Source organism: Eptatretus burgeri, chromosome 4 (assembly GCF_056783735.1).
Source record: "Eptatretus burgeri isolate ZD-2024b chromosome 4, Ebu_testis_v1, whole genome shotgun sequence".
NCBI classification, from domain to species: domain Eukaryota; kingdom Metazoa; phylum Chordata; class Myxini; order Myxiniformes; family Myxinidae; genus Eptatretus; species Eptatretus burgeri.
The window spans coordinates 123,943,165-123,966,239 of record NC_140964.1 but is presented as its reverse complement, the minus strand read 5'-3'; the positions used below and the strand labels follow the sequence as shown (position 1 = coordinate 123,966,239).

The window sequence follows — 23,075 nt, the reverse complement described above, 5'->3', positions numbered from 1 at the left end:
GACTCCAAGCCTTGGGGATACCAATGTGTTCACGAATAATTGATAGGTCACATGGTCTGGCAGCCACATTGGATTGAACAAAAATATTTGAAAATTCTTTCTTTTGAACTGCTTCATCAATCTACGTGAAACGTCACAGTTAGTTTGTAGAAAGTTGTATGTGTAGGTTTTATTTCGAGAGTTTGGTATCGATGTGCTTACTTTCACCAGTAGAGGAAATAGCACACACGTTCCTTGTCATAAGTCACTCCAAGATATTATCTCTGAGCATCAGGAAGTTTTAGTTCATAATTTTGGCATTAAATGCCGAAGAGGTAAATCTTTGTATTCCTCGGCTTTTCGGGATTCCTAAGCTTTATCAGGACCCGTACAAGTATTGTTTTATAGCCGGTGCCAGGCAGTGTTCCACCAAACAGTTATCAATTATCGTTAACTCAGGCTTACAAGTTGTTAGGGAACAGTTCAGGAAATATTGTTTATAAATTGAGGATTCCGCTATTAACACCTCCTGGGGCATTGATTCTTCTTTCGAGTTCTTAGATATATCATTAGACGCCTCAATATCAAGTCAGTTGAAGTTTTTGATATTTCAACTTTATATACAAATTTTGGATTTAGTACTAGTGAGGGATTCACTCTTCAAAGTGATTAACAAGGTTTTTAACTCTTTTAATAATTTTTTATGTCAGGTTTGATGGAAAAAATAATTTTTTTAATGGTTTTTGTAAAACTCAAGTTTTCATTGTTTTGATGGAGCAGAAGTTTAAGGATGCTGTTATATTGATTTTATTAAATACCTTTGTGTCTTTTTGTGGGATAATGTTTCAACAGGTTAAAGGTATTCCCGTGGGTGGGAATTGCAGCCCCCTACAAGCAGACATTTTTTATTATTTTGTGTGAATTTTCATTCATGCAGAAACTGATGAAGGAGAAAAAAATTTAGGATTAGCTCAAATATTGCCGTGTTCAGGCTGGTTAACAACAGCCTGAACTGATAGCTGAACGTTTTTACTTGGCGGTGAACAGCCGAGGTTCTTCGATATTATGGCGCATGCGCGATGGAGGGTGGTGAGGGTGCGTACCAGACAGAAGCACACGGGTTTCTCCTCGAACCCACAATGAATAAACAAACACAAGTAAATTCAACAAATGGTGGTTTAATAAAAATAAATCGAGGAGTTATAATGAAGATTAATCAAAGCATGAGGGAATGAAAAGTGAGGTCTCCACTCAGTCACAAAAACAGACAAGGGTAAAGATATAAATAAATAAATTCCTCCCTTTAAGGTGGTACTCAACTTTATCCAGAGATGACCTTTAGGAGCCTCACAGTCGAACCGCGTAGTCACTGTGTGGGAAAACGCACCAAAATGGCGCCAAGTCGCTCCTTGCGGCCTCGTCCATGAGGTAATGCATGCGGCGATCTTCAATGCCAGAAGCCTACAAACAGCCGTACAGTTTCTTCTCATGATAAACATTGCCACATCGATCCTCTCTCAGCACCATGCCCAATCACAACAAATGGCGCGCCTTTCTCCTTGATCATGCAACAAGGCGATTGCTGAGTCTCCGAGATGAGGCCAAGAGATGCACTCTTCTTCTCTCAATCTCATCGAAGCATACAGACTTCGCAACTCAGCCCAACAGCCAACACACAATGGCCAACGTCCTGTTCTGGCATGCGAGCAAGTTCACACAGCAAGAACAACGAGAATCACACAGCCTTTTTGTCATGCCTCATGCTTTGCTTCCAACCGCCCTCTTGTCTCTCCAGCCCCTTCTCCTTCTCACGTCACACTGACCAATCCTAAGTCTCGAGGGCATGGCCGGCCGGTGGCCCTTCCTGGGGGCAAAGTTTTTGCCTGCTCGGAAACATTCGGCTCTGCTGTTGTTGGTGTTTTTGGAAAAACTTGGTCTTTTTACAGCCAGCTTTGTAAATGCAAATATGTAGGAAAAGGTCACAGGGGGCAATCACATACTGGGAGAACTAGCCACAAACCCTACCTAGTTAACACAACATCACCCCCATGTGGTGACACATAACAATCTTAAGCTCACAGTTTTCCTGACAATTTACATCAAGATGCCTCCTACTCATGCACGTACCATGCCATACTATACAATCCTATCTTTACTCTGAAATTCCTCCATCTTCCCCCACAGACATAACAAAATTATCTCATACATGTTGTGTGGATGATATTTGTGTGGTTAACTCTAATTGTTTTTGATGGCCAGCTTGGCAAGATTTATCCAGATAGCCTGATGACAAATATGAGTGGTAATGATTGTACAGTTGCTGCATATCTGGATGTGTTGGTTGGAGTTGGACAGAATGGCTTTAGTACAAGTGTATATCATGAAGTTGATGATTTCAGTTTTCCTGTGTTCTTGTACATTTTTCCAGGTAGCAATGTACCAATTAAAATGTGTTACAATGTCTTCTCATCTCAGCTACTTCGATTTGCAAGAATTTGTTCAGTAAAGGATGATTTTGTGGAACGTGCCGAGAATGTTTTTTTTTTTTTTACATCATGTTAAACAGAAGGTATTTGGCTGATTGTTTGATCAGGTCTTGTGAGAATGTCCTTAGACTCCATCGTCACCTGTTATTTAAGTTTGGTTGGTTTTTGCGTGAACAAGTTACCATTGCATTGCATTTAATATAATAATAATGATGAATAAAAACACAAAATAAAAACACAAATTATAATAAAATAAATAAATAAATAGATGCAATTTATAAAAAAACGTTATAAATCGACATTAAAATAATTTGCTGGTGGTTGCTCGGATATGCAGTGCAGCACGTTAAAATCTGTTATTGATGACATGCAATCGGTTTCCTTTTGATTTTTATTCATTCATTTATTCGCTAACTCACAATTTCGGATTGGCTCTACAAACCCACCATGATAAATGAATGTCTGAAAGGCGTCATCAGGAATTGCACCGAACTTTGTGTCGATTCCCATGTTTTAACTCCTAACTATCGCAGTGCGCTGTGAATTTCTGGTAATTTCCAAGATTTTCTTCCATCTGTCTCTTCTACAAATAATTTAATTATCCCATAAAGTTGTCGCGTTGGGCCTGAAGTGTCAATGGAATGACTGTATCTGTCGATATCTTCACCGACTGATGCGCGTGGACCTTTGGAGTTTGAGACATTTGCGACATAAACCCGGGATGCAATTTTAAGTGCCTGCGAGTACCAGATTCTGCTTCCTCAGCACGTGTGGAATCTAAAGGTGAATCTGCGTGCACGGCACGTACAGATTTCATGAGACTATGTCACAGCAGTTAATTGGTGGTGAGTGATGCGTTGCATTGGGATGGGATGGGACTGGGAGGAGGGGAGCCTAAGCTTGTCGGGTGGGGGCATTGCGGTCCCTCCGCTTTGCCAAAGTTGGCTCGACATCACGTCCAGAAACGAGCGCCCACGTCGCCTCCCACCACCCCCAGGCACCGTCTGCCGTGTCCCTGATGCTCTAAAAGCGCCCGGGGGAGTCTCTCGTCTCATCCGGCTGCCCCTAAAAGACACACCTGCTGCTCGACGAACTGGAAGAGGAACATGCCTCATCCGCTGCTCGTTTCACTCATCTTTGCCGCGTTGCTGGTTTCAGGCAGCACGGATCCAGTATGCCGGGATGAACCCCTGGAGAGCCGTGAGAGTCATGCTCCGATTCTGCTCACGGGGACGGTGGAGAAGGTGCAGAAACACGGTTCGGGAAGCAGGCGTTTCTCCTGCACGGTGGGTGTGCGGACGCTTGAACATAACCAAACTGTCTATTTGTCTTGGTTTGAGGTAGGTCCAGTAAGTGCAGAAAAAAAAATGACTAAGTGACCCAAAATGAGCAAGATGTTGCATGACAGTTTGCAATCAAACTTTCAACAAAAGTTTGCTTTGTCACTGCGCCTTGCTGGAATAAGTACAGTCCACAAAGCCCCTCGGGTCCCCCTTTTATTCTAGCAATTATCCCACCTCTGCCTGGCAATCTTTGAGTTCCTTTAACAGCCAAGGCATTCCAACTTGCTTGCGGAGTGTCAAAAACGACTACAATCCCCACCTATTCATGCTGCAGCTACATATGGATGACAATGTGAAGGGCACTTTATGTGTGTTCCACAGATATTTTGGCATTGCTTTATTAGTGGAACTCTGGTCGTTTTGGATCAGTTAATATAGCGATGGACACTTACAAATGGAATCGGCATTAGCTACATCCTTCGAGTGCTGAACATTACCTGAATGCACCTGTGTGTGCCTCGTTGGGCATCCCGTGTGATCATTGGACATCCTCGTGTGTTTCCGATTTGTTTGTTTTTTTCATTATCTGCACTTTATATAATTTTACATGTTTGTCTTGGGACACTTACTCACCCATGGTTATTAAATCTAAATAAATTTCAGCTTTGGTTTAAGTCTATATATGAGGAATAGGCATACACAACCATCCTTGAGACTTTGACCATGTTGTGGGTTGCGGAGCTGCGGCCGAGGTCTTCGTTGTTTTGTTTTTCTTTTGCCCTCAATTTTTCACTTTTATTCGCTTTTAAAATTGTTTTCTTTGTCTCACTCAACCTTTCCACGTTGCTGGCTTCAGGCAACACAGATCCACCATGCCAGGATGAACCCCTGGAGAGCCTTGAGAAATTGACACAAAACTTTCAACATGGGAGTGCTGACCCATGGATAATTATTTTAACAAAGTTACATCATTAGATGGAAAATCAACCTCACTGCGCTGGCCTCAGCCAACATATATCTGTGATGAAGTTTTCATGTAAAAATCACCTTTCTACGGTTGGGTCACTGAACAAGTCGAGTACATCAGAAATAGTCTGAGCAACAATCTTGAATAATGCTTTTGATATCTTCCACAATATCGACAAATTCATTAAATCTGGTGCTGCTATTTCAAATCCACCGACATTTCCTGATCTAACATGGATTACCTGACCGCATGAGAAGTAAAGGTGGCTATACCACATTATGCAACATTTGCTAAAGGGTGATCCAAAGTTTAGGTTCTCGTTTGGAATCCCATTTAACAAAGATCAATGTCACTTTCAAACATATTGTTTGATCAGAAATGCCATTGACACTAAAGGTGTGCATCAACCTTAAGGGATTCCTTAGGTGCACTACATTTTGGCCTTGTTTACTTCTCAGGGGTTTAAATGTTATTCATGCATTGTTTAAACCGTCTGTTAAAACTGCTGTATGCAGGTACGTGTATGGCGCTGCCTCAAAGGAGAAGGTTTTCTTAAAGGCACCGAGGCACCGGATCGACGCCGGATGATCACAGTTGAAGGTTTTGGGGAGCCAGACATCTGTGACAGCACCGCTGTGCTCGGGGACACACGAATCTTCCTTCTGCGCCCGCAACCAGCGCTGCACACTTTCCGTCTTACGTCCAGTCCTTTGCGTGTGACGCTCAAGAACCTTAAGAGGGTGGAAAATGCCATTGAAGGTGAGTGGGTAAGACCTGGTTTCTATGAGTTCTCACAAAACCAGAAACTGAAACCAACATATCGTTGATGCTGCTTCTTCTCACATTATATAAAGACATGGAATCTTATTGCTTTCGAGGTTCTCAAGGACTTTTGAAGAAAAACACTTGACAATGTCATCAGGGTTTTCTCATTTAGGTTGGTGATTTGGCAGAGGAGGTTAAAGAAGGATATTTCAACAAATAAATATATCTGTGGCTTGCTCCCATAATTCCTAAGCAAAACTAAATATTCACTTTGATGCTGTTTTTCTTTCCTGGCACTTCAAGCACTCCCCAACAACAAAAATAATATCACCAACAGTTACCTGAAATTCATTGTCCAATGATCATTCAATTTCTAATCATTTTAGCTTTGGACACTACCCATATCTTACCAAGATCAAACTTGAAAAAGTGTTTGAAACTACAAAATTACACCAACAAATGACCAAGGAAGATTGAGTGAATGTCTTTTATGATGAATGACATGTGAGTAAGAGGCAAGCCATAAAGTTTAAGTCATGAGAGATCACCTGAAGTGATCACTCTTCTAATGCTGGAATGTGGTCTCAGCAATTGGTCTATCTTTGCATCTCATATTAAGTTTCATTGTTACGATTCATTGACCCAGTGGGAGAACACGATCCATAATATGAAAGAAATCAACTGGGAATGGAATCTCGACCCAGCTATAAACTGTCATCCTGGTGTTTCATAGGCAGGGCGATTCATTCATCGGTGTACCATCTCTCGGATGCACGTTAAACTGGGAGTCCCATCTGTCAGCATTAGTTGCTGAAGGTTAAAGATTTGATGGTGTTCTTCGTGAAGAGTAGGTGAGTTATCGCCGGCACCATGGCCAAAAATTCAAAAAATCCTGCTCGAACCTACAAGAGGGCGTTGCATCAGCGGCACAACCATGCCCTCGGCCAATAATGCTACCCCATAGCCTTGTGCTGCATAAGAAACAAGAATTAAGGATGGCATAAGTATGAAATTGTAGTTTAATGAGGTGTGTATTAAATATACAATCATTTGTTTATTTTCTTGCACATTCTATGTGCTTATATTTTGGAAGGAAATGAAAACATTCACGTTAGTTGAAGCGTTTGAATTGAGTTGAATGCCTCACTTAGTTGCGTAGTTTGAAGAGTAGAATGACTCTGTTAACGAGTTCCCCCAAAAAATAACAATGGCTTCATTGGAAATGCATGGGGAATAGGTGATAGATCATCCAGCAATATAGGGGCATTAAAACTGGGACAAATGATCAAAGGAACGAACACTCAGGTACAAAATTCTAATCACTGTGCCTTGTACACTCACTTCCCTCACTTTCTTACACCTACTGTCATTCATTTTTGAGCCACACAGACTGAGAATGTTCATGGTTATGATTTAAAACTTTGAATTGTGGCGGTCATGTGACCCATACTCAAGGGGAGTCCAAAGTGCACCAAATACGAAAAACAATGCATGTTAAAATATAACATAAATATATATATATATATATATATATATATATATATATATATATATATATATATATATATATACATATATATTCTTACCAATCATAAACTTGTATATTGAAAAATAAGTATATAATAGGTATACATTGGCACGTCTTGTATAATCTCCCTTTCTCGAAGGACCCACAAAGAAATTTATACCCTTACCTCCCCTATCATTCTGGATAAACGGCCTGCATTGTTGCCATGATTTTCTGTACACTCCATATTTTAATATTTTTTGCTTTCCCGTGCACTACTTCCAGTTTTATTGAACAGCTTGGTAAGAATTTGGTATTTCTGATGAGATCAGCATCAGTTTTGAAATCAGCAAAAGGCAATCTTGCAGTGAGTATGACATTCGTTGAAGCAGAATATTGGGAGCATGGGAGCCGACTGGGAATTTGACTTCCGGTTCCGGGTTTGGAGCGTCGAGAGGTCTCCTGAGGAGCTCTCTGCTGACGATCTCAAAGATAAGTTTCCGGTCGTTATTTGTCCCGTTTTAACTGTTTATTTTTCTCACCTACATGTTACTGTGTGTTCCTTGTTCGGTTTTGTTTCAAAAATCGTGCTATTTTGTGAGTTTTTGGTGACGTTGTCTTACCTGGTGTTTCAGGTCTAGGCTTGAGGCCGAGGCTGAGGCCTACCGGTTCCCCTCGGTGTACGATCGTTTAATTTGTTTTTTTCTCCCCATTACCTTCAATTTATATCTTCCCCACTTTCCTAACGTCCCCCATTTCTCCCAACTAATCTCTTTATTTCTTATCTTAAAAAAAAAACGCCACCTTTCTACTCATTCGACTTCTTCTTCTTCATCGCCTCTTCTTCTTCCTCTTATTCTTCTTCCTCCTCCTCTTCTTCTTCCTCGATTTTTTCCACAACTCTTTCATGAACTAATCTGTTGAAAACTCTCTCAAACATTCATGATAACAACAAAAACGATCTAAAAATGCTTCATCTTCCTCTCTCACACATGTGGTACTCTTTACTGTTTCATAATGCACTACTCTTCTGCTATTTTAACAGACTGCTCTCATTTCGACCTCTCCTCCATTGCTTGCCAAAAAATTCCAACTGTTCCAGCATTTCTTCTCTCCATTGTCTAAATTCGCCTTTATTGCATCGATCAAGAATTGTGTTAAATCGCATCTCTGACCTTAAACTTTTAAAAACCCCAGTTTGCTATGAATGTTCGCTTTCCATCAACCATTCTTTTTTTCCAACTTCAGTGCCAACTCACCCCTCACTCTCACTCTCAGAGCAACCATCCCACTCCTCTCTCCAAGCCTCCCTCTCACCTCTCTCAAAAATCCCCCCTCACCTTTCTCCCACCTTTCATCCCCCTCACTTATCCTTCTCAAAGTTGCCCCCCCCTCTCATCCACAAAGCTGCCTCCTTCAACTGCCCTCTCACCTCCATCTCTTCACTCCACCTCCTCAAATCCTCAACTGCCTCCTTCCCCCTCTCTTGTCCCCCTCCCCCTGCACCACAGAGCCTTTTCTCTTCCTCATTTGACCCCCTCCCCAAGCTATTCTGCAATACCCCACACTCTTTCAACAACCCTCCTTACCTCCCCTTCTCGTCGCTTGTCCTACCCTCCCCTTCCCCCCACCCCCTCCACCCAAAGACTCCTCCCATCCCTCTTCATTAAAAGTGTGGACCTCAAATATCCGGGGACTTCGCTCAAACCTTTCAGATCTTTCCACACAGGTTGCCTCTGACAAACCAAACATTATCTGCCAAACATGAATTTTCCTCCCCCAAGATGTGTCTGACTCCCAAGTATCTCTCCCTGGTTACTCCCTCCTCTGGTATGACAGACCTGAGCCTCATCCTGGTGGAGGAGTTGCTCTCTTCATCAAAGACTCTATTCCTCACTCTCCAGGGACTGCCCTTACTCCCCCAAACCCCCAGGAATACCTCTGGCTATGGCTTCCCCTCCACTCCCACCTCATGTTTATATGTGTACTGTACCATCCACCTAACAGTGATGACTCCATCTGCACCTCACCATCCGAAAACATGGACATTCTTCTATCTTCTCATCCAAACTCTCTCTTCCTCGTATGTGGCGACTTCAATTGTCATCACGCCAGTTGGCGAGGTGTGGGTACCTCTCACCTGTCATGTCACCTCAGCAAAAGCTTTCTGCGACTCATTAGCACTGACTCAATCAGTCAACTTCCCGACCCGGATCTCAACCAATGGTACTCCTTTTCTTCTGGATCTGATTTTGACTAATTTCCCTGACAAGATCTGCTGCTCTTCTATCGCTCCAATTGGTTCTTCTGACCACGTCCTTGTCAAAGTGGACATCACTCTGGCTGTTATCAGAGAACCACCTCACCGCCATCGAGTCTGGCATTTCACTAAAGCTGACTGGCAGGGTCTCCGAGCAGCCATCAAACTTATAGACTGGTCTGCTATCGATACTTTCTCCAACATCAACTCTTCCTGGGAATTCTTTCAAAGAAACTTGTTCTCCCTCAGGCACAGATTTATCCCCTCTCGTCTTCAGTTGTCCTCCCCTTCCTCCCACCCTTGGTTCACTGAAGCTTGTGGTGAGGCAGTTTTCCTGAAACAACTTGCCTTTGCCTCATGGAAAGCAAACCCAACTGAGGGCAATCTCAGTTCCTTCCACAAAGCTCGGAACAAGTGTGTATCTACCCTCAGGAGAGCCAGAAAACAACATCTTTCTCATCTCATGTCTGAACTCTCAAACCTCTCTCCCTCCTCAAAATCCTGGTGGTGTCTAATCAAATCTGTTTCTGGTGTATGTCCCCCCTCCATCCCCCCCTTACCTCAAATGGCCACACTGCTGATACCGCACGTGAAAAAGCTGAATGCCTAAACTCGGTGTTTGCAGCTAAATCTTATGTCAAAAACCCATCACTCTCACTACCCACCTTACCCAGTCGCACCCAACTGTCCCTGGACTCTGTGTCCTTTTCTCCTGACAAGGTGGAGAGCTTGCTGTCAAACCTCAACTCAGATTCTGCAACCGGTCCAGACGGCATCAGCCCACGTGTCCTCATAGCCTGCTCTTCTGCTCTTGCTCACCCTCTCTCTGTTCTATTCACCCTCTCATTTGCCCAAGGTCATCTGCCATCTGCTTGGAAATCTGCAAACATCACTGCTCTGCATAAAAAAGGAGCAAAAACAGATCCCTGCAACTACAGACCAATCAGCCATCTCCCAATCATGAGCAAGGTTATGGAATCCATCATCGCTTCAGACATGAAATCCTTCCTCTTCTCCAATGGCTTGATTTCCAATCATCAATTTGGTTTCAGACCAGGTCACTCTTCCCTGGATATGCTGCTTCTGGTCTCCCATCAATGGATGGAGGTCCTCAATGCCAGAGAGGAAATCCGAGCCGTATCCCTGGACATATCACGTGCTTTTGACACAGTCTGGCACCCTGCCCTGCTCACCAAACTCTCTTCCTATGGTATCCAAGGCCATCTCCACTCACGGCTCGCAGACTTCCTCTCCTGTCGCAGTCAACGTATGGCCCGAAATGGAGTTCTTTCATCCCCTCTTCCTGTCCAGGCTGGAGTTCCTCAAGGTAGCGTTCTGGGCCCTGTTCTTTTTCTGGTTTTTCATCAATGATCTCTCCGACTCTCTGGAAAAACCTCTATATCTCTTTGCTGATGACTCCACCCTCTGCCGTACCATCGGGCATCCCTCAGACCGGCAAGCAGCAGCTTCTTTGCTCACTGCAGATCTGGATAAAATCACAAACTGGTCCAACACGTGGAACATGTCTTTGAATCCGGACAAATCTCACACTCTCACGATGTCTCTTCGAAAGGACCGTTTGGAAAACCCACCCCTCCACTTTCTCAACAATCTTCTGGAAGAAGTCCTTTCTTTCAAGCTTCTGGGTCTCACTATCTGCCATGACCTTTCCTGGGAAAGCCACATTTCAAACCTCGCCTCCAAAGTCAGTCACCGACTGGGAATCCTCCGTCGTGCAGAGTCCTTCCTCGGCCCTCCTGAGCTCCTGACCACTTACAAAGCTTTTGTCCGTAGTCTGATGAAGTACTCCTCTCCCCTCTGGGCTGGTGCTCCTGCCTCCCACCTTTCTCGGCTTCACGCTGTAGAAACCAAGGCATTTCGAATCATTGGCATCTCCCACAATGAAGCTGATTCTTTGGACCTCTCACTCAATCACCACAGGTTGGTCGGTGGTCTTTCTGTCTTCTACCATCTCCTCTCCAGCCTTGCCCCCCATGCTCTCTCTGCGATTTGTCCCCACCACATTTCGTCAGGGCGCTCAAGATCTGTCAACAACCCCCTTCTGGTAAAACTACCAAAATCACGAATCACTGCTCACCTTCACTCTTTCATTCCTCTTTTTTCCCACCTTTGGAATAAACTCCCTCACTCTATTCAATCCCATTCTTCCTTCCAGGCCTTCAAAATAGCTGTTCACCACCACCTCTTATCATCCCCCATCTCAATCCTCGATCTTTTCCACCCCCGATAATCCACCCAAGCCCACTTCCTTCAAATTCCCTGCTTTCCTTCCTGAAAGTCCCTGTAATGTCCATCTTCTATTCCCCATGTTCCCTGTCCCATCCCTCTCCCTTCTACAGATCTCCTAATGTGTCTGTTCCCCACTGTTTTGTCCCTCCCACTTCCGCCCCTCTTGTCTCATGCCCCCCCCCTTGATGTGCATTGTGTGTGAGCTCTTATACGAGCCTCGACAAGGTATACAAAAAAAAAATCCATAATGGACAGAGGCCTTCATGAGAGTCCAAGTATGGAGTGATGTGAGCAATGGACAAATCTGCAGCTGTATCGTTCAGACTCTCTTCCATGCAGCAGATTACGCAAGTTGTTGAATGACCTCAGATTATTGATAAATTCAAACATTCTGCAGATACAATAATTTAATTGTCAGCAGGAGTCAAAGTTTTCAGAAAAACGGTTGGTATCGACTGTTGTTGTTTTTTCCATCAGTATTGTTATTATTATTATTATTATTATTATTATTATTATTATTACTATTATCATTATTATTGTTGAGCTCATACAACGCACTGCTCACCATAACCATTTTCGGTATGCTGAAAGATGACGATTCGGGTGTGGTTCAGTACTTTGCAAGTTAGCACGATGTATTTTCAGTAATTCCAGCCTCAGCTTGCCAGGAACAGGTAAGGAATCTTGTATGGGAAGCCTCATTCCATGTCCAGAGGGAGACAGGCATGAACGGTGGAAGCCAAGAGTAGAATTTTTTTTACCCCGTGTCTTCATGTTTTTATGTTTGTGAGTGCACACGGATTAATAAAAGAGAAAATCAAAACTGGAAATCACGATTGTCACAGGTTGTAGGGACTTCGGTTGTAGTGCCTGTCACAAGTTGTAGGAAACCACATGGTGGTAAGGATCTTTGTAAAATTGTATAAACTATAGATGGAAGTCTCGATTTTGCCAAGATCAAAACCAAAAAAATACAAGTTAAAGCCACAATATTTTTTTAAAAAAATAAGAATAAAGCAAAATCTTGATTAGTACAGACGATAGTAAGCAGAATAAAAAAAAAAGGTTGCAGGAGGAGTAAAAGTTTGGATTTTTGTACAAAGTATGGGGTCAAACTGACCAAACCAAATTTTGACCAAAATTTTACAAGTAAAAGTAAAAGTATGGGGGTCAACAGAAGGAAAGGAAAGAACATCTGTGAATCATCGGCGGAGGGGAATCGAAATTTCCAGTTTACTTGCGTACGTTATAAATAGATGGTTTCTTATCCAGAGCAGTTTGGCTGCTTTTTGGGGAGCCCATTGCCAGATTGGAATCACTTGTATATTATTACGTTGTACTGAGGTGCAGGAATACATTATTGTTTCACATTCGATGTCAAACCAGGCATCAAATATATAAAAGGAGCTCGGTCGTGGCATGCATGCGTGCGTGCGTCCGTCCGTCAATGTGAGTGCTTCTAGTTTTATTTTTTTTTGTATACATTGTCGAGGCTCGTACGAGAGCTAACACACAACACACATCAAGGGGGCATGAGAAAAGAGGGGCAGGAGAGGGAATGACAAAACAGTGGGGAATAGAGACATTAGGAGATCTGTGGAAGGGAGAGGGGTGGGGCGGGCAACACGGGGTATACAAGATGGACACTACAGGGACTTTCAGGAAGGAAAGTAGGGAATTTGAAGGGGGTGGGCTTGGGGTGGATTAACAGGGGTTGAAAAGATCGAGGTTTTGGATGGGGCAAGATAAGAGGTGGTGGTGAACAGCTGTTTTGAACACCTGGATGGAAGATTGGGATTGAAGAGAGTGTGGGGGTTTATTCCAAAGGTGGGTAAAAAGAGGAATGAAAGAGTGAAGATGAGCAGTGATTCGTGAATTTGTTAGTTTTACCAGAAGGGGGTTGTTGGCAGACCTTGAGCGCCCTGAGGAAATGTGGTGGGGACAAATCGCAGAGAGAGAGAGAGGGGGGGGCAAGGCTGGAGAGGAGACGGTAGAAGACAGAAAGACCACCGACCAACCTGCGGTGATTGAGTGAGAGGCACAAAGACTAAGCCTCATTGCGGGAGATGCCAATGATTCGAAATGCCTTGGCTTCTACAGCGTGATGCCGAGAAAGGTGAGAGGCAGGAGCACCAGCCCAAAGGGTCGAGCAGTACTCCATCAGGCTGTGGACAAAAACTTTGTGTGTGGTCAGGACTTTAGGTGGGCCGATGAAGGACTTTTCATGATTGATGATTCCCAGTCGGAGAATGGCTTTGGAGGCCAGGTTGGAAATGTGGAAATAGTTTTATTAAAAACTGCATCCTTTTTCGGTCCTGTGGGAGCAGTTACTGGATTGGTCCTACATTACTTTGCTATCTTGGGTTTTGCAGGTAATCAAAGTGATGACAGGATATGTTATTGGTGTCGTGTTCTCATTGCAGGTTTACCTAATTATACTTATGTTCATAAAAGCAATGCTGGAATAGCTGGAATCAGCATTACACCTTTCACATCCCTCTATCTTTCTCCATGGAAGATTTAATTCATCTGAGCATGTCATTGTTTATTATCACAGATATTACATTCATAGTGTATATATCAAGGACTGTGCTTAAACAAATCGCACGTCTTCCCTCCAAATTTGTTTTGGTGTGAAGCTTAATTATACATCAGGGGGAGGGTGGATCATCTTCACAATATACTGCCCAGTCCTGGATTTGAGTCCAGGTGGATTTTAATCTGATAAACAAGAATAATTGCACTGTGGTCACAACCTGCAACAAAAAACATATGTACAGTATTTTTCCTCCTCTGCCCGCTCAACTCCCTCATCCTTGCTCATGTCCCACGCACAAACTTTGTGAAAGATGGGTCTGACAATTAAAAAGTAATTACCCACAGCTCAGATTACCTTCTGTGATCTGTCTCATTAACCTTGTGCCATGTCTGTCCCATGTTCCCATGTGAATGCATAAGATTAGAAAGAGCGTTATCTGTCCCATGTTCCAATGTGAATGAATGGAATTGGATAGAGCAGTGTCTGTCCCATGTTCCCATGTGAATGAATAAGATTAGATGGATAAGAATCATCGTGATTCCGAAAATGGGATTTACCTTAATATGCTACCTCAGTTTTGGTGTGCGTGCGTGTGTCCCTCCCTCTCCCCTCTTTCTTTCTTCCGCTCTCCCACTCTTTCTGTTGTAATGAACTCGTTGGTCATAAAAACCTGGACGTGGTCATTCATGGTACGGGACTTTGTCATTAAGTGCAAGTGAATTGGCTTTAAAAATCTGGTCATGGGCCAATTGGGAAATATGAATTTAAAGCACTCTTACAAGAGTTGATTCGTCGAAGTTATGATTTTAATGGTCATATCAGAACGAGCTGATTCATCTCATGGTCATGAATTGTTTAACCCCAATATGGGGCTGTTCAAAAACTACGTAACGCGATTTTTTTAGGGAGGCGCGTATGGGCCTCCCATACTAATAATTTTTATTTGACGTGTCATTATATTTTTCGGGGTCCCTCATCATGAGTAACACTCGACCCAAACAAAGCAAATGGAAATTTGACACAACAAAGCTGGACAATGTATATAATCAGCAGACACCTCCAGGCCAAATGTGTCTGGCCCACCAGAAAACCAAAATGGCAGCCATATCATTTTGTCTGGGTACTACGATGGTGGAGTCAAGCGACAGATGTGGGTGTGGTCCGGCAGCTGTCCAACCAATGGGTGCACATTTCAAAAATCGACCCCCAACAAGAACCCCAACAACAACAACAGCAACGCAAAGCTCTTGGACACCTGCGACATGGCGCAGGTAAAAATAGGAAATTGCTGCAGATGTGCCAGCAGAACAACATCAGTACGTTGTCAGTTTGTCTTAGCATTTTAGGATGTGGAAGTGAAAGATTTGATGGTTTCCTTGCCTTTAGGCTGCGATGATATCTCAGAGGTTGTGCAGTTAGTTGCCTTTGAGCTGTCTAATCGAGGTTTGGTTGCTGATTATTGTACATGATGCAGCCTTGATGTTTCACAGTCGGTTCTTTGCATCCAGTGGACATTAAGCTATATTAGGACGCAGTGTTTAAGCGTTAACTGTTGGATGTTTAAAATATCCGATGGTGTATTTTGACAAGTTTTCGCCGGCACCCTGGTCAACATCCAAATTTCTTCCCTGCGACATCGACAGTAAAACGCAGCCGCCTTCATAAGATGCATAGTGGACATTGTGTAATGCCAGAAAGGAAAATATTCTGCGCTGCACAGGCAACTGACCACCTGAGACAGTCAGCGATGAAAGGGACCAAGAGAGGAGAGGGAGAGAGACAGACAGACAGACAGAGACAGAAACAGATACTCAAAGCAGACCAGATCTTTTCGCTGGTTCTGCAACTCAATTTCCTGTATTTCTCAAATGGAGGGTTGACCATCTGCCATCATAAAGATCCTTCCCAGATCTTTATAACCACCTCAACAGAAGCGAACTCAACAGAAGATCAAATTCGAAACTTGTTCTGTGCCTGGAATAAATTTCAGCACACAGTGGGTGCTCTGTGAAAATGCTTTCAGTGCAAACAAAACATTTGAAGTTATTTAATTTCTCCATATATTTGAAATAGTACTGCACAGAGTGGTTGTAATTATAGTGAGTAGACTGAACATAATGGTACAACAGACATTATTTCTTACATTGAAGGAGCTGGGATTGATTGGATGAATTTCAAAACGAAGGAAACCAGAAAAAAAAAATCCATTTTCCATTCAGCTGTGCAATCACTCAAGTGATGGACAGCCCTCTTGGACCTGCAACATCCTCCTCTCGACGATCCCCCCATGTCTCCATCAATCGCGCACTATCTGCCTGAGAGGGAGAAATTAATTTGTCTAATGGAAGTGCTCGGAATCCCCAGCACACACCAGCGATCAATATATTGGAACCTTTAATTCCCCTGAAGGTCTTTCATGTGGCTCATTTGAACAAGGCAGCCAGTCGAGCGGTTCTGCACTGGATTAACCCCTACTTCGCTCAATGCGTCGTGGTTATTCCTGTTGGCATGGATTCTGACAATAGACAAAGGGCTGATGAGATGTTCTTCAAAGGAATACTTCCTTGTCGATGACTTCCTTTTTGGGGTGGGTTCCATCATGTCGTGCTTGCTTTTCATCCCACCTGAACTCATTGCCAAGTCGCAAGACATGACGCCTCATGCTCCCTGCGATCCACATGCAAGTTACATGCACAACCAATTGAGATTGTCTCAGAAACATTTAATACCATGGTGCACCATTTCAATACTAAAGCCAATTTGGGTACTTTAAGGTGAATTTCCCGAATCAGTTTTGGCCATTCCATGAGCCCTGAGCTCAACATTTAATTTTCTCACACACCTTCGTCACTCAACGTGGTGCAAAAATGTGTTGCCACCACTTTTGTGTGATCCATAACACCACCGTTCAAGTATCAGAATGCACATTATTGACATCTGTGAATGAAAGATTGACATCACTGGACAGTGATTGATAATAATAATGCATCTTAATCTTCAGATTAATTATTGAGAAATTTCTGAAGGATTTGATAATATAAGAAAAGTTCTCTCATCAAAACTTTTTGAAAACTTTTAATGTAAATTACACCTTATGTAATTTTTTATACGAAGCACTTTTGTTCAAATTTGTTCATTTTCACCCACCCCATTCTGAAACTTTAATACCTTTATCGCTGACCATTACCGAATGGATATGTTACAGTTCTGTATCTATCCTTCAAACTCGCCTTTCTGCCCCTTTGGCTTCTTCACAGAGGTATAAGTTTGATTTGCTCAAGCAACAAACGACATTTGCTCTCCGCAACCCCTTATCCATTAGAAACATGCAGCTGTGACATACATATGAGACAAAGGCTTTACAAACAGGAACCATTGTTGCTTTGACAACAATGGCGATATATATATATATATATATATATATATATATATATATATGTACATATATATATATATATATATATGTAAATATATATATATATATATACATATATATATATATTGTGACGTCCACGGGACTTGAACAGTCCCGCCAACGTAGAATGAGCCGAAACGATGGAGGCGGTTTATTTATTTATAACCCAAACATGGCGGTTCTAATCGCTCTACCGCAAACGGGACGAGGAAGGTGGCACGAGTCACTTTTCACTGAGTTGATGATGTTTATTTGTTTTTATTATTAACCAGAAATAGCAAGACTCGGCAAGAAGAGGGATCCGGGGCGATTCGACGGGATGGTGTGGGATCAGGCGTGGGGAAAACACAGACAATTCCAATGAATATACAATTCTCAAACCCTCTAAGGCGCCAAGTACACACACACACACACACACACACACACACACACACACACACACACACACACACACACACACACGCATACAAAACGTAGCTACTTCTGGTGGTCAGGCTGGACCGTGGTGTGGACGCAACTGTCCCTGGCTTGGCGTCGGACGAGCTGGCCTTGCTCTCGTCAGGGGGGCAGGAGAAACCGTGGTGCTGTCGACCTCCTGGTCTTGGCCCAAGTTCGCTCACAGCCGCCAGGGAACCAGTTCTGGCGCCAAATTGCGAGCAGGAGAGGGAGGCAGGTCCGCCCGCCGTTCGACCCCGTACTCCGAGTCAGCAGAACCCCAGAGCCAACCAAGGTGAGGCACGAGGCTCAGCAAGGCTCCAAGACACGATGAAGAACACGATCGAATCAGCACAACAACAAGTATGCTTCCCGCGCAACAGCCTCCACACCAAAAAAAACACGATCGTTTTGTCCCGATCTTCTTCCTCTTCCTTTTCGTCCCCGAACAGAACCTTTTTATCCTCCCGTCCTCGTCACTTCCAATAGAGCCGTTTTATTGGCCCACCGCCGTCGCCTTCCACCAATCGTGATCACGGGGCGGAGCCATCCGCAGCCCAGTCCTGTGACGTCACGGCCAGCCTCCAGGGACTACTAAAAGGGGTTTACGCAGACACACTTACCCTATCCCTTGTCCCTATCTAATTACGTGACAATTATCATTTCCCCCTTAAAGAAATGAACATTTACGAGACAACTTATCACCACTGAATTGCTACTTATTACATCGAGATCCTGGTAAACTCGAACAGCATGGCATACCTAATTAAACATCCTAATTACCCTTTGAATGCATACCCCCCCCCTCAAACGTAACACTGCCCCCTCCTCTGGTACCGCAGCTCCTGCAAGGTATATCACAGGCGCTACCGTACCAGCCTTAACACTTACTGACTCACACCTAATTAGCCTAACGAAATAAAGTAGGAGGGGCAATGGGCAGTGAGTCGCAGCTAACTTACCTATCCTGCTTAATGTACTACCCCCTTATGGCCTGATCCTCGCCTAAACAATCATTCGTTTTTTTTTTTGTTTTTTTTTATTTTATCACATGAGAGCACTGAGCGAAGTTGCACTCCATCCTCCGGATCATCGCTCTTGCCCAGCACTCTTTCAGTGATCTGGGGAGGGGAAACAAAAGGTTCCACAAAAACACAACACTTATACTTTACATTCCTACTCTAAGCCTTAACGACACTATTCACAGGATATTTACACTTGACCGCCTCCCCCAGTGGATGCTAATAGACCCAACGTTACCTGGGGAGCCAATTTTCAAATTTGCTTGCCCCAAAATTATGCGGACATCATGCCCTTGCTGCACATGTCAAGTTGTGCGGGATCGAGTGGGACTCATACATCTTCACAACACTCACACCATGGTCATCATCACATTTCTAGGTCATGCTCCTCATTTTAATCATGCAGGCTGAATCCCGTCATGGCCGTGGGGTGGGTTACCACAAGATGATGGGGGCATCTCAGGTGCAACCTGTCCACAGGTAAGCTTTAATCCAACCCGGACGTTTCTCCGCCCCGCTCCCTTTGATTCCCTCCCCCTGGTAGCCATCAGCTCTAATCCCGTACAACATTCTGGAAGGGGTCTCACTGGCTCCTCTGGCCTTCCTGGGTCGCCAAGGTCCTACCCGCCTTGGTCGCCCAACCAGACCCTCTCCCAGTTGCCTCCAGACACTGTCACCATTAGCCACCAGGTGGTGAATCTCCTTGAAGGGGGTCGCAATTCACGCTCACCATGAGCTTCAGTAATCCCTGCGGACAAGCACATCATCGCCACCCACAAAACCCACATGACTCCCCCACCCCATCGGCCTTACATGTGACACCTGCATTTCTAACACTTCGCCGACCATGACCTTCCCTGTTACCACACCATGTCCAATAAAAAAATCAACGTGTGCACCATACATTTCACTTCTTAACTTGAAACAACTCACACAGCACTTCTCACCCAATCCACGCACCAGCCATTGGACAGCCACTCGTGCCCGCTTTGTTACCAATTACCCACTGTCCCGATTGTCACTCTAAAACCCAGCAGAACTCACAAACCCTCACCAATTTTCCCACAATTCATTTTTTTCACCAAAGGAGGGCACTTCGCCACAATCTCAGCAGCCGAGCATGGCCGTATATGCTCAGTCCAATCTAGTCTCCCCGACCCCCGACAGTGATCTCCGGACCCGACCTATGAAAGGGCATCTCGGATAGACCTGGCGGTTCAGCAGGAGGATTCACCCTCTCCGAGTCTAAAAGTCTATTGGAGGGTCCCTCCATTGCCGGGTACCGGCAATATCGTTGCATGTGTCCTCTTCGCCCGCACCGGAAACAACTCCCCATAAAAGGCCCCCGTGAGTATCGGTGAAATGTCTCTTCCGGTTCCGGACCCCCTCGGCAATAATCGAATTGTTCTATTGGCTGGGCTGGACCCCGCCGCTTTGGCGCACTAACTACCGGATTACCCTTTATCAAACTTGACAGTTTCTGGCAAATTTCCTGAAACATTTGGGTAATGCCAATTTCTCCCAGCCCCCCTCCCTGATCCTGAATCTCTGCCTGTCGGATCGTCACCGATGGCCTCTCGGGCACCCGACCCGGCCGACTCCACGAGGCCAGCCTGGCTGCGCACTCGGCCGCTCGTTGCACGGTGGGTGGATCCTGTAGCTCCACTAGCGCTCGGACCTCAGGGTCAGGAAGAGCAGCTAAAAATTTCTCAAGTGCCAGTTTGTCCCATGCCTCCACTGTAAAGTCCTGATACGCGATCCTGACTGATTGGTAAATGTCCTGTGCCAGCTCCTGCACTGTCTCACCCGGCTTTAATCTGCGGTGCTGGAGCTGGGCCCGCACGAGATCACAGTTTGCCGCGAACCCAAACCGACGGCTCAACGCCTCGCAAATGTGGGAGCTGGTCAACATTCCCTCCGCGATCACGTTTAACACATCTGCGGCTGGTCCCCGCAACGTTGCCACCAAATTCCCTGTATGTTCCCGCTCATTCCACCCGTTTAGTCGGGAAATACACTCAAATTGCGTCAGAAAAGCTTCAACGCTCCCTGACCCGTCAAAATTTACCAGGGGGATCACTTTTACGGTGGCCCGCTTCTCAGTTTCTCCCTTGTCCGAATCCAGCCCAGGGATCAAACACCCTTGTGGCTGCGTATCCAATTTCGGAGCCCACTGTGGCCAAAGATGTTTTGTGGTGAGGGTCTCATGGGTCAATTTTTCCTCCTGTTCCAAACGTTGAATGGACTGATTCACCTCTTCCCGCAGGATCCTCTGGGCCCGCACAACCTCCTCCAAGGCTCCGTCGCGAGTTTGTAGCTGCTCCTCAACCAACCCGTACACTCTACTTACAAAAGACGGCTCCACCAGGCCTTTATCCAAGACTTCATCTTGGCTCATAATTTTATCTTGTTCGTCCAAACGAGCCTCCAATCCTTTTACCTCCTCCGCCAAATTCATCCCTTGCTTCCTCAGCTCTCCCCACTCTTCAACCTGCAGCTGCATACGAGCATCCACACAGGCACGATGACGTTCCAGGCTTTCATCCACTTTATCAACCCGAATGTTCGTTGCATCAATTTTATGTACCAATTTTTTTCGTATATTTTCCCCTCCAATGTAATTTCTACCTTTGTTTCCTCCAATCTATCCTCGAATTTACTTTGTATTTCTCCCAATTTAACATCCACACACTTCTGCATCTCAGTTTTCATTTTCTCCATCTTTTCCCCCAATTCATCCCTCATTAAATCAATCCGTGCACCCAACTGTTCCCCCATTACCCCCAATCGATCCGCCATCTCTGCCCCCTGTGCCGTCATTTCTGCCCTCTGTGTCACGAATTGATTTTCCATTTGTGCCGTCATTTCTGCCATTTGTGCCCCCTGTGCCGTCATTTTTGCACCCTGTACTGTAATTGCACTCATTAAACGTTCCAACATTGTCCAGATCGTCATCGTGCCGGTTTCCGGCGCTGCCGGCTCCGTTACGGGCGATGAAGCAAGGTCCACGCTCGGAATGGGGGAGGTTCCAACCCCACCCCCATCTCTCCCTTCTTCCCCCGACTCGCTGCCAGACACGTGGCCTTCCTCCTCAAACATCTGCACATCCGCCATGGTGCAGAAGTCCCGTTTGCCGCCAATTAATTTAAATTTGAAAAATCCCGCCAAAATTTTCCCGCGCTCGTGCGCTTTTCTGTAGTGATTTTATATTCCAATTCGTGGCGAGATTTTAATCTTGGTATATTCTCCCGATACCAAATATAATTTAGAGGGGTTCGAACATCCAACACCCTGACACCAATGTGACGTCCACGGGACTTGAACAGTCCCGTCAACGTAGAATGAGCCGAAACGATGGAGGCGGTTTATTTATTTATAACCCAAACATGGCGGTTCTAATCGCTCTACCGCAAATGGGACGAGGAAGGTGGCGCGAGTCGCTTTTCACTGAGTTGATGATGTTTATTTGTTTTTATTATTAACCAGAAATAACAAGACTCAGCAAGAAGAGGGATCCGGGGCGATTCGACGGGATGGTGTGGGATCGGGCGTGGGGAAAAACACAGACAATTCCAATGAATATACAGTTCTCAAACCCTCTAAGGCGCCAAGTACACACACACACACACACACACACACACACACACACACACACACACACACACACACACACACACACACACACACACACACACACACAAAACGTAGCTACTTCTGGTGGTCAGGCTGGACCTTGGTGTGGATGCAACTGTCCCTGGCTTGGCGTCGGACGAGCTGGCCTTGCTCTCGTCAGGGGGGCAGGAGAAACCGTGGTGCTGTCGACCTCCTGGTCTTGGCCCAAGTCCGCTCACAGCCACCAGGGAACCAGTTCTGGCGCCAAATTGCGAGCAGGAGAGGGAGGCAGGTCCGCCCGCCGTTCGACCCCGTACTCCGAGTCAGCAGAACCCCAGAGCCAACCAAGGTGAGGCACGAGGCTCAGCAAGGCTCCAAGACACGATGAAGAACACGATCGAATCAGCACAACAACAAGGACGCTCTCCGCGCAACAGCCTCTACACCAAAAAAACCACGATCTTTTTGTCCCGATCTTCTTCCTCTTCCTTTTCGACCCCGAACAGAACCTTTTTATCCTCCTGTCCTCGTCACTTCCAATCGAGCCGTTTTATT

The 23,075-nt window shown here is 44.9% G+C and overlaps 1 protein-coding gene across 6 annotated transcripts in view; it reads left to right on the top strand.

The window, feature by feature from the left end:
• Nucleotides 1-3,391: 3,391 nt before the first annotated feature.
• The window catches only part of AGRN (agrin), a 155,669-nt gene continuing 135,985 nt past the window's right edge, over nucleotides 3,392-23,075 (top strand). For 3 of the 6 annotated variants that reach the window (XM_085876130.1, XM_085876126.1, XM_085876128.1), the window contains exons 1-2: nucleotides 3,400-3,751; nucleotides 5,231-5,474. In XM_085876130.1, coding sequence (XP_085732256.1) covers nucleotides 3,572-3,751; nucleotides 5,231-5,474 — 424 coding nt within the window. In that variant the 5' untranslated portion in view covers nucleotides 3,400-3,571. Of the gene's footprint in view, nucleotides 3,752-5,230; nucleotides 5,475-23,075 lie in introns of all 6 variants that reach the window. The other 3 variants (XM_085876127.1, XM_085876125.1, XR_015056767.1) reach the window with 2 other exon arrangements.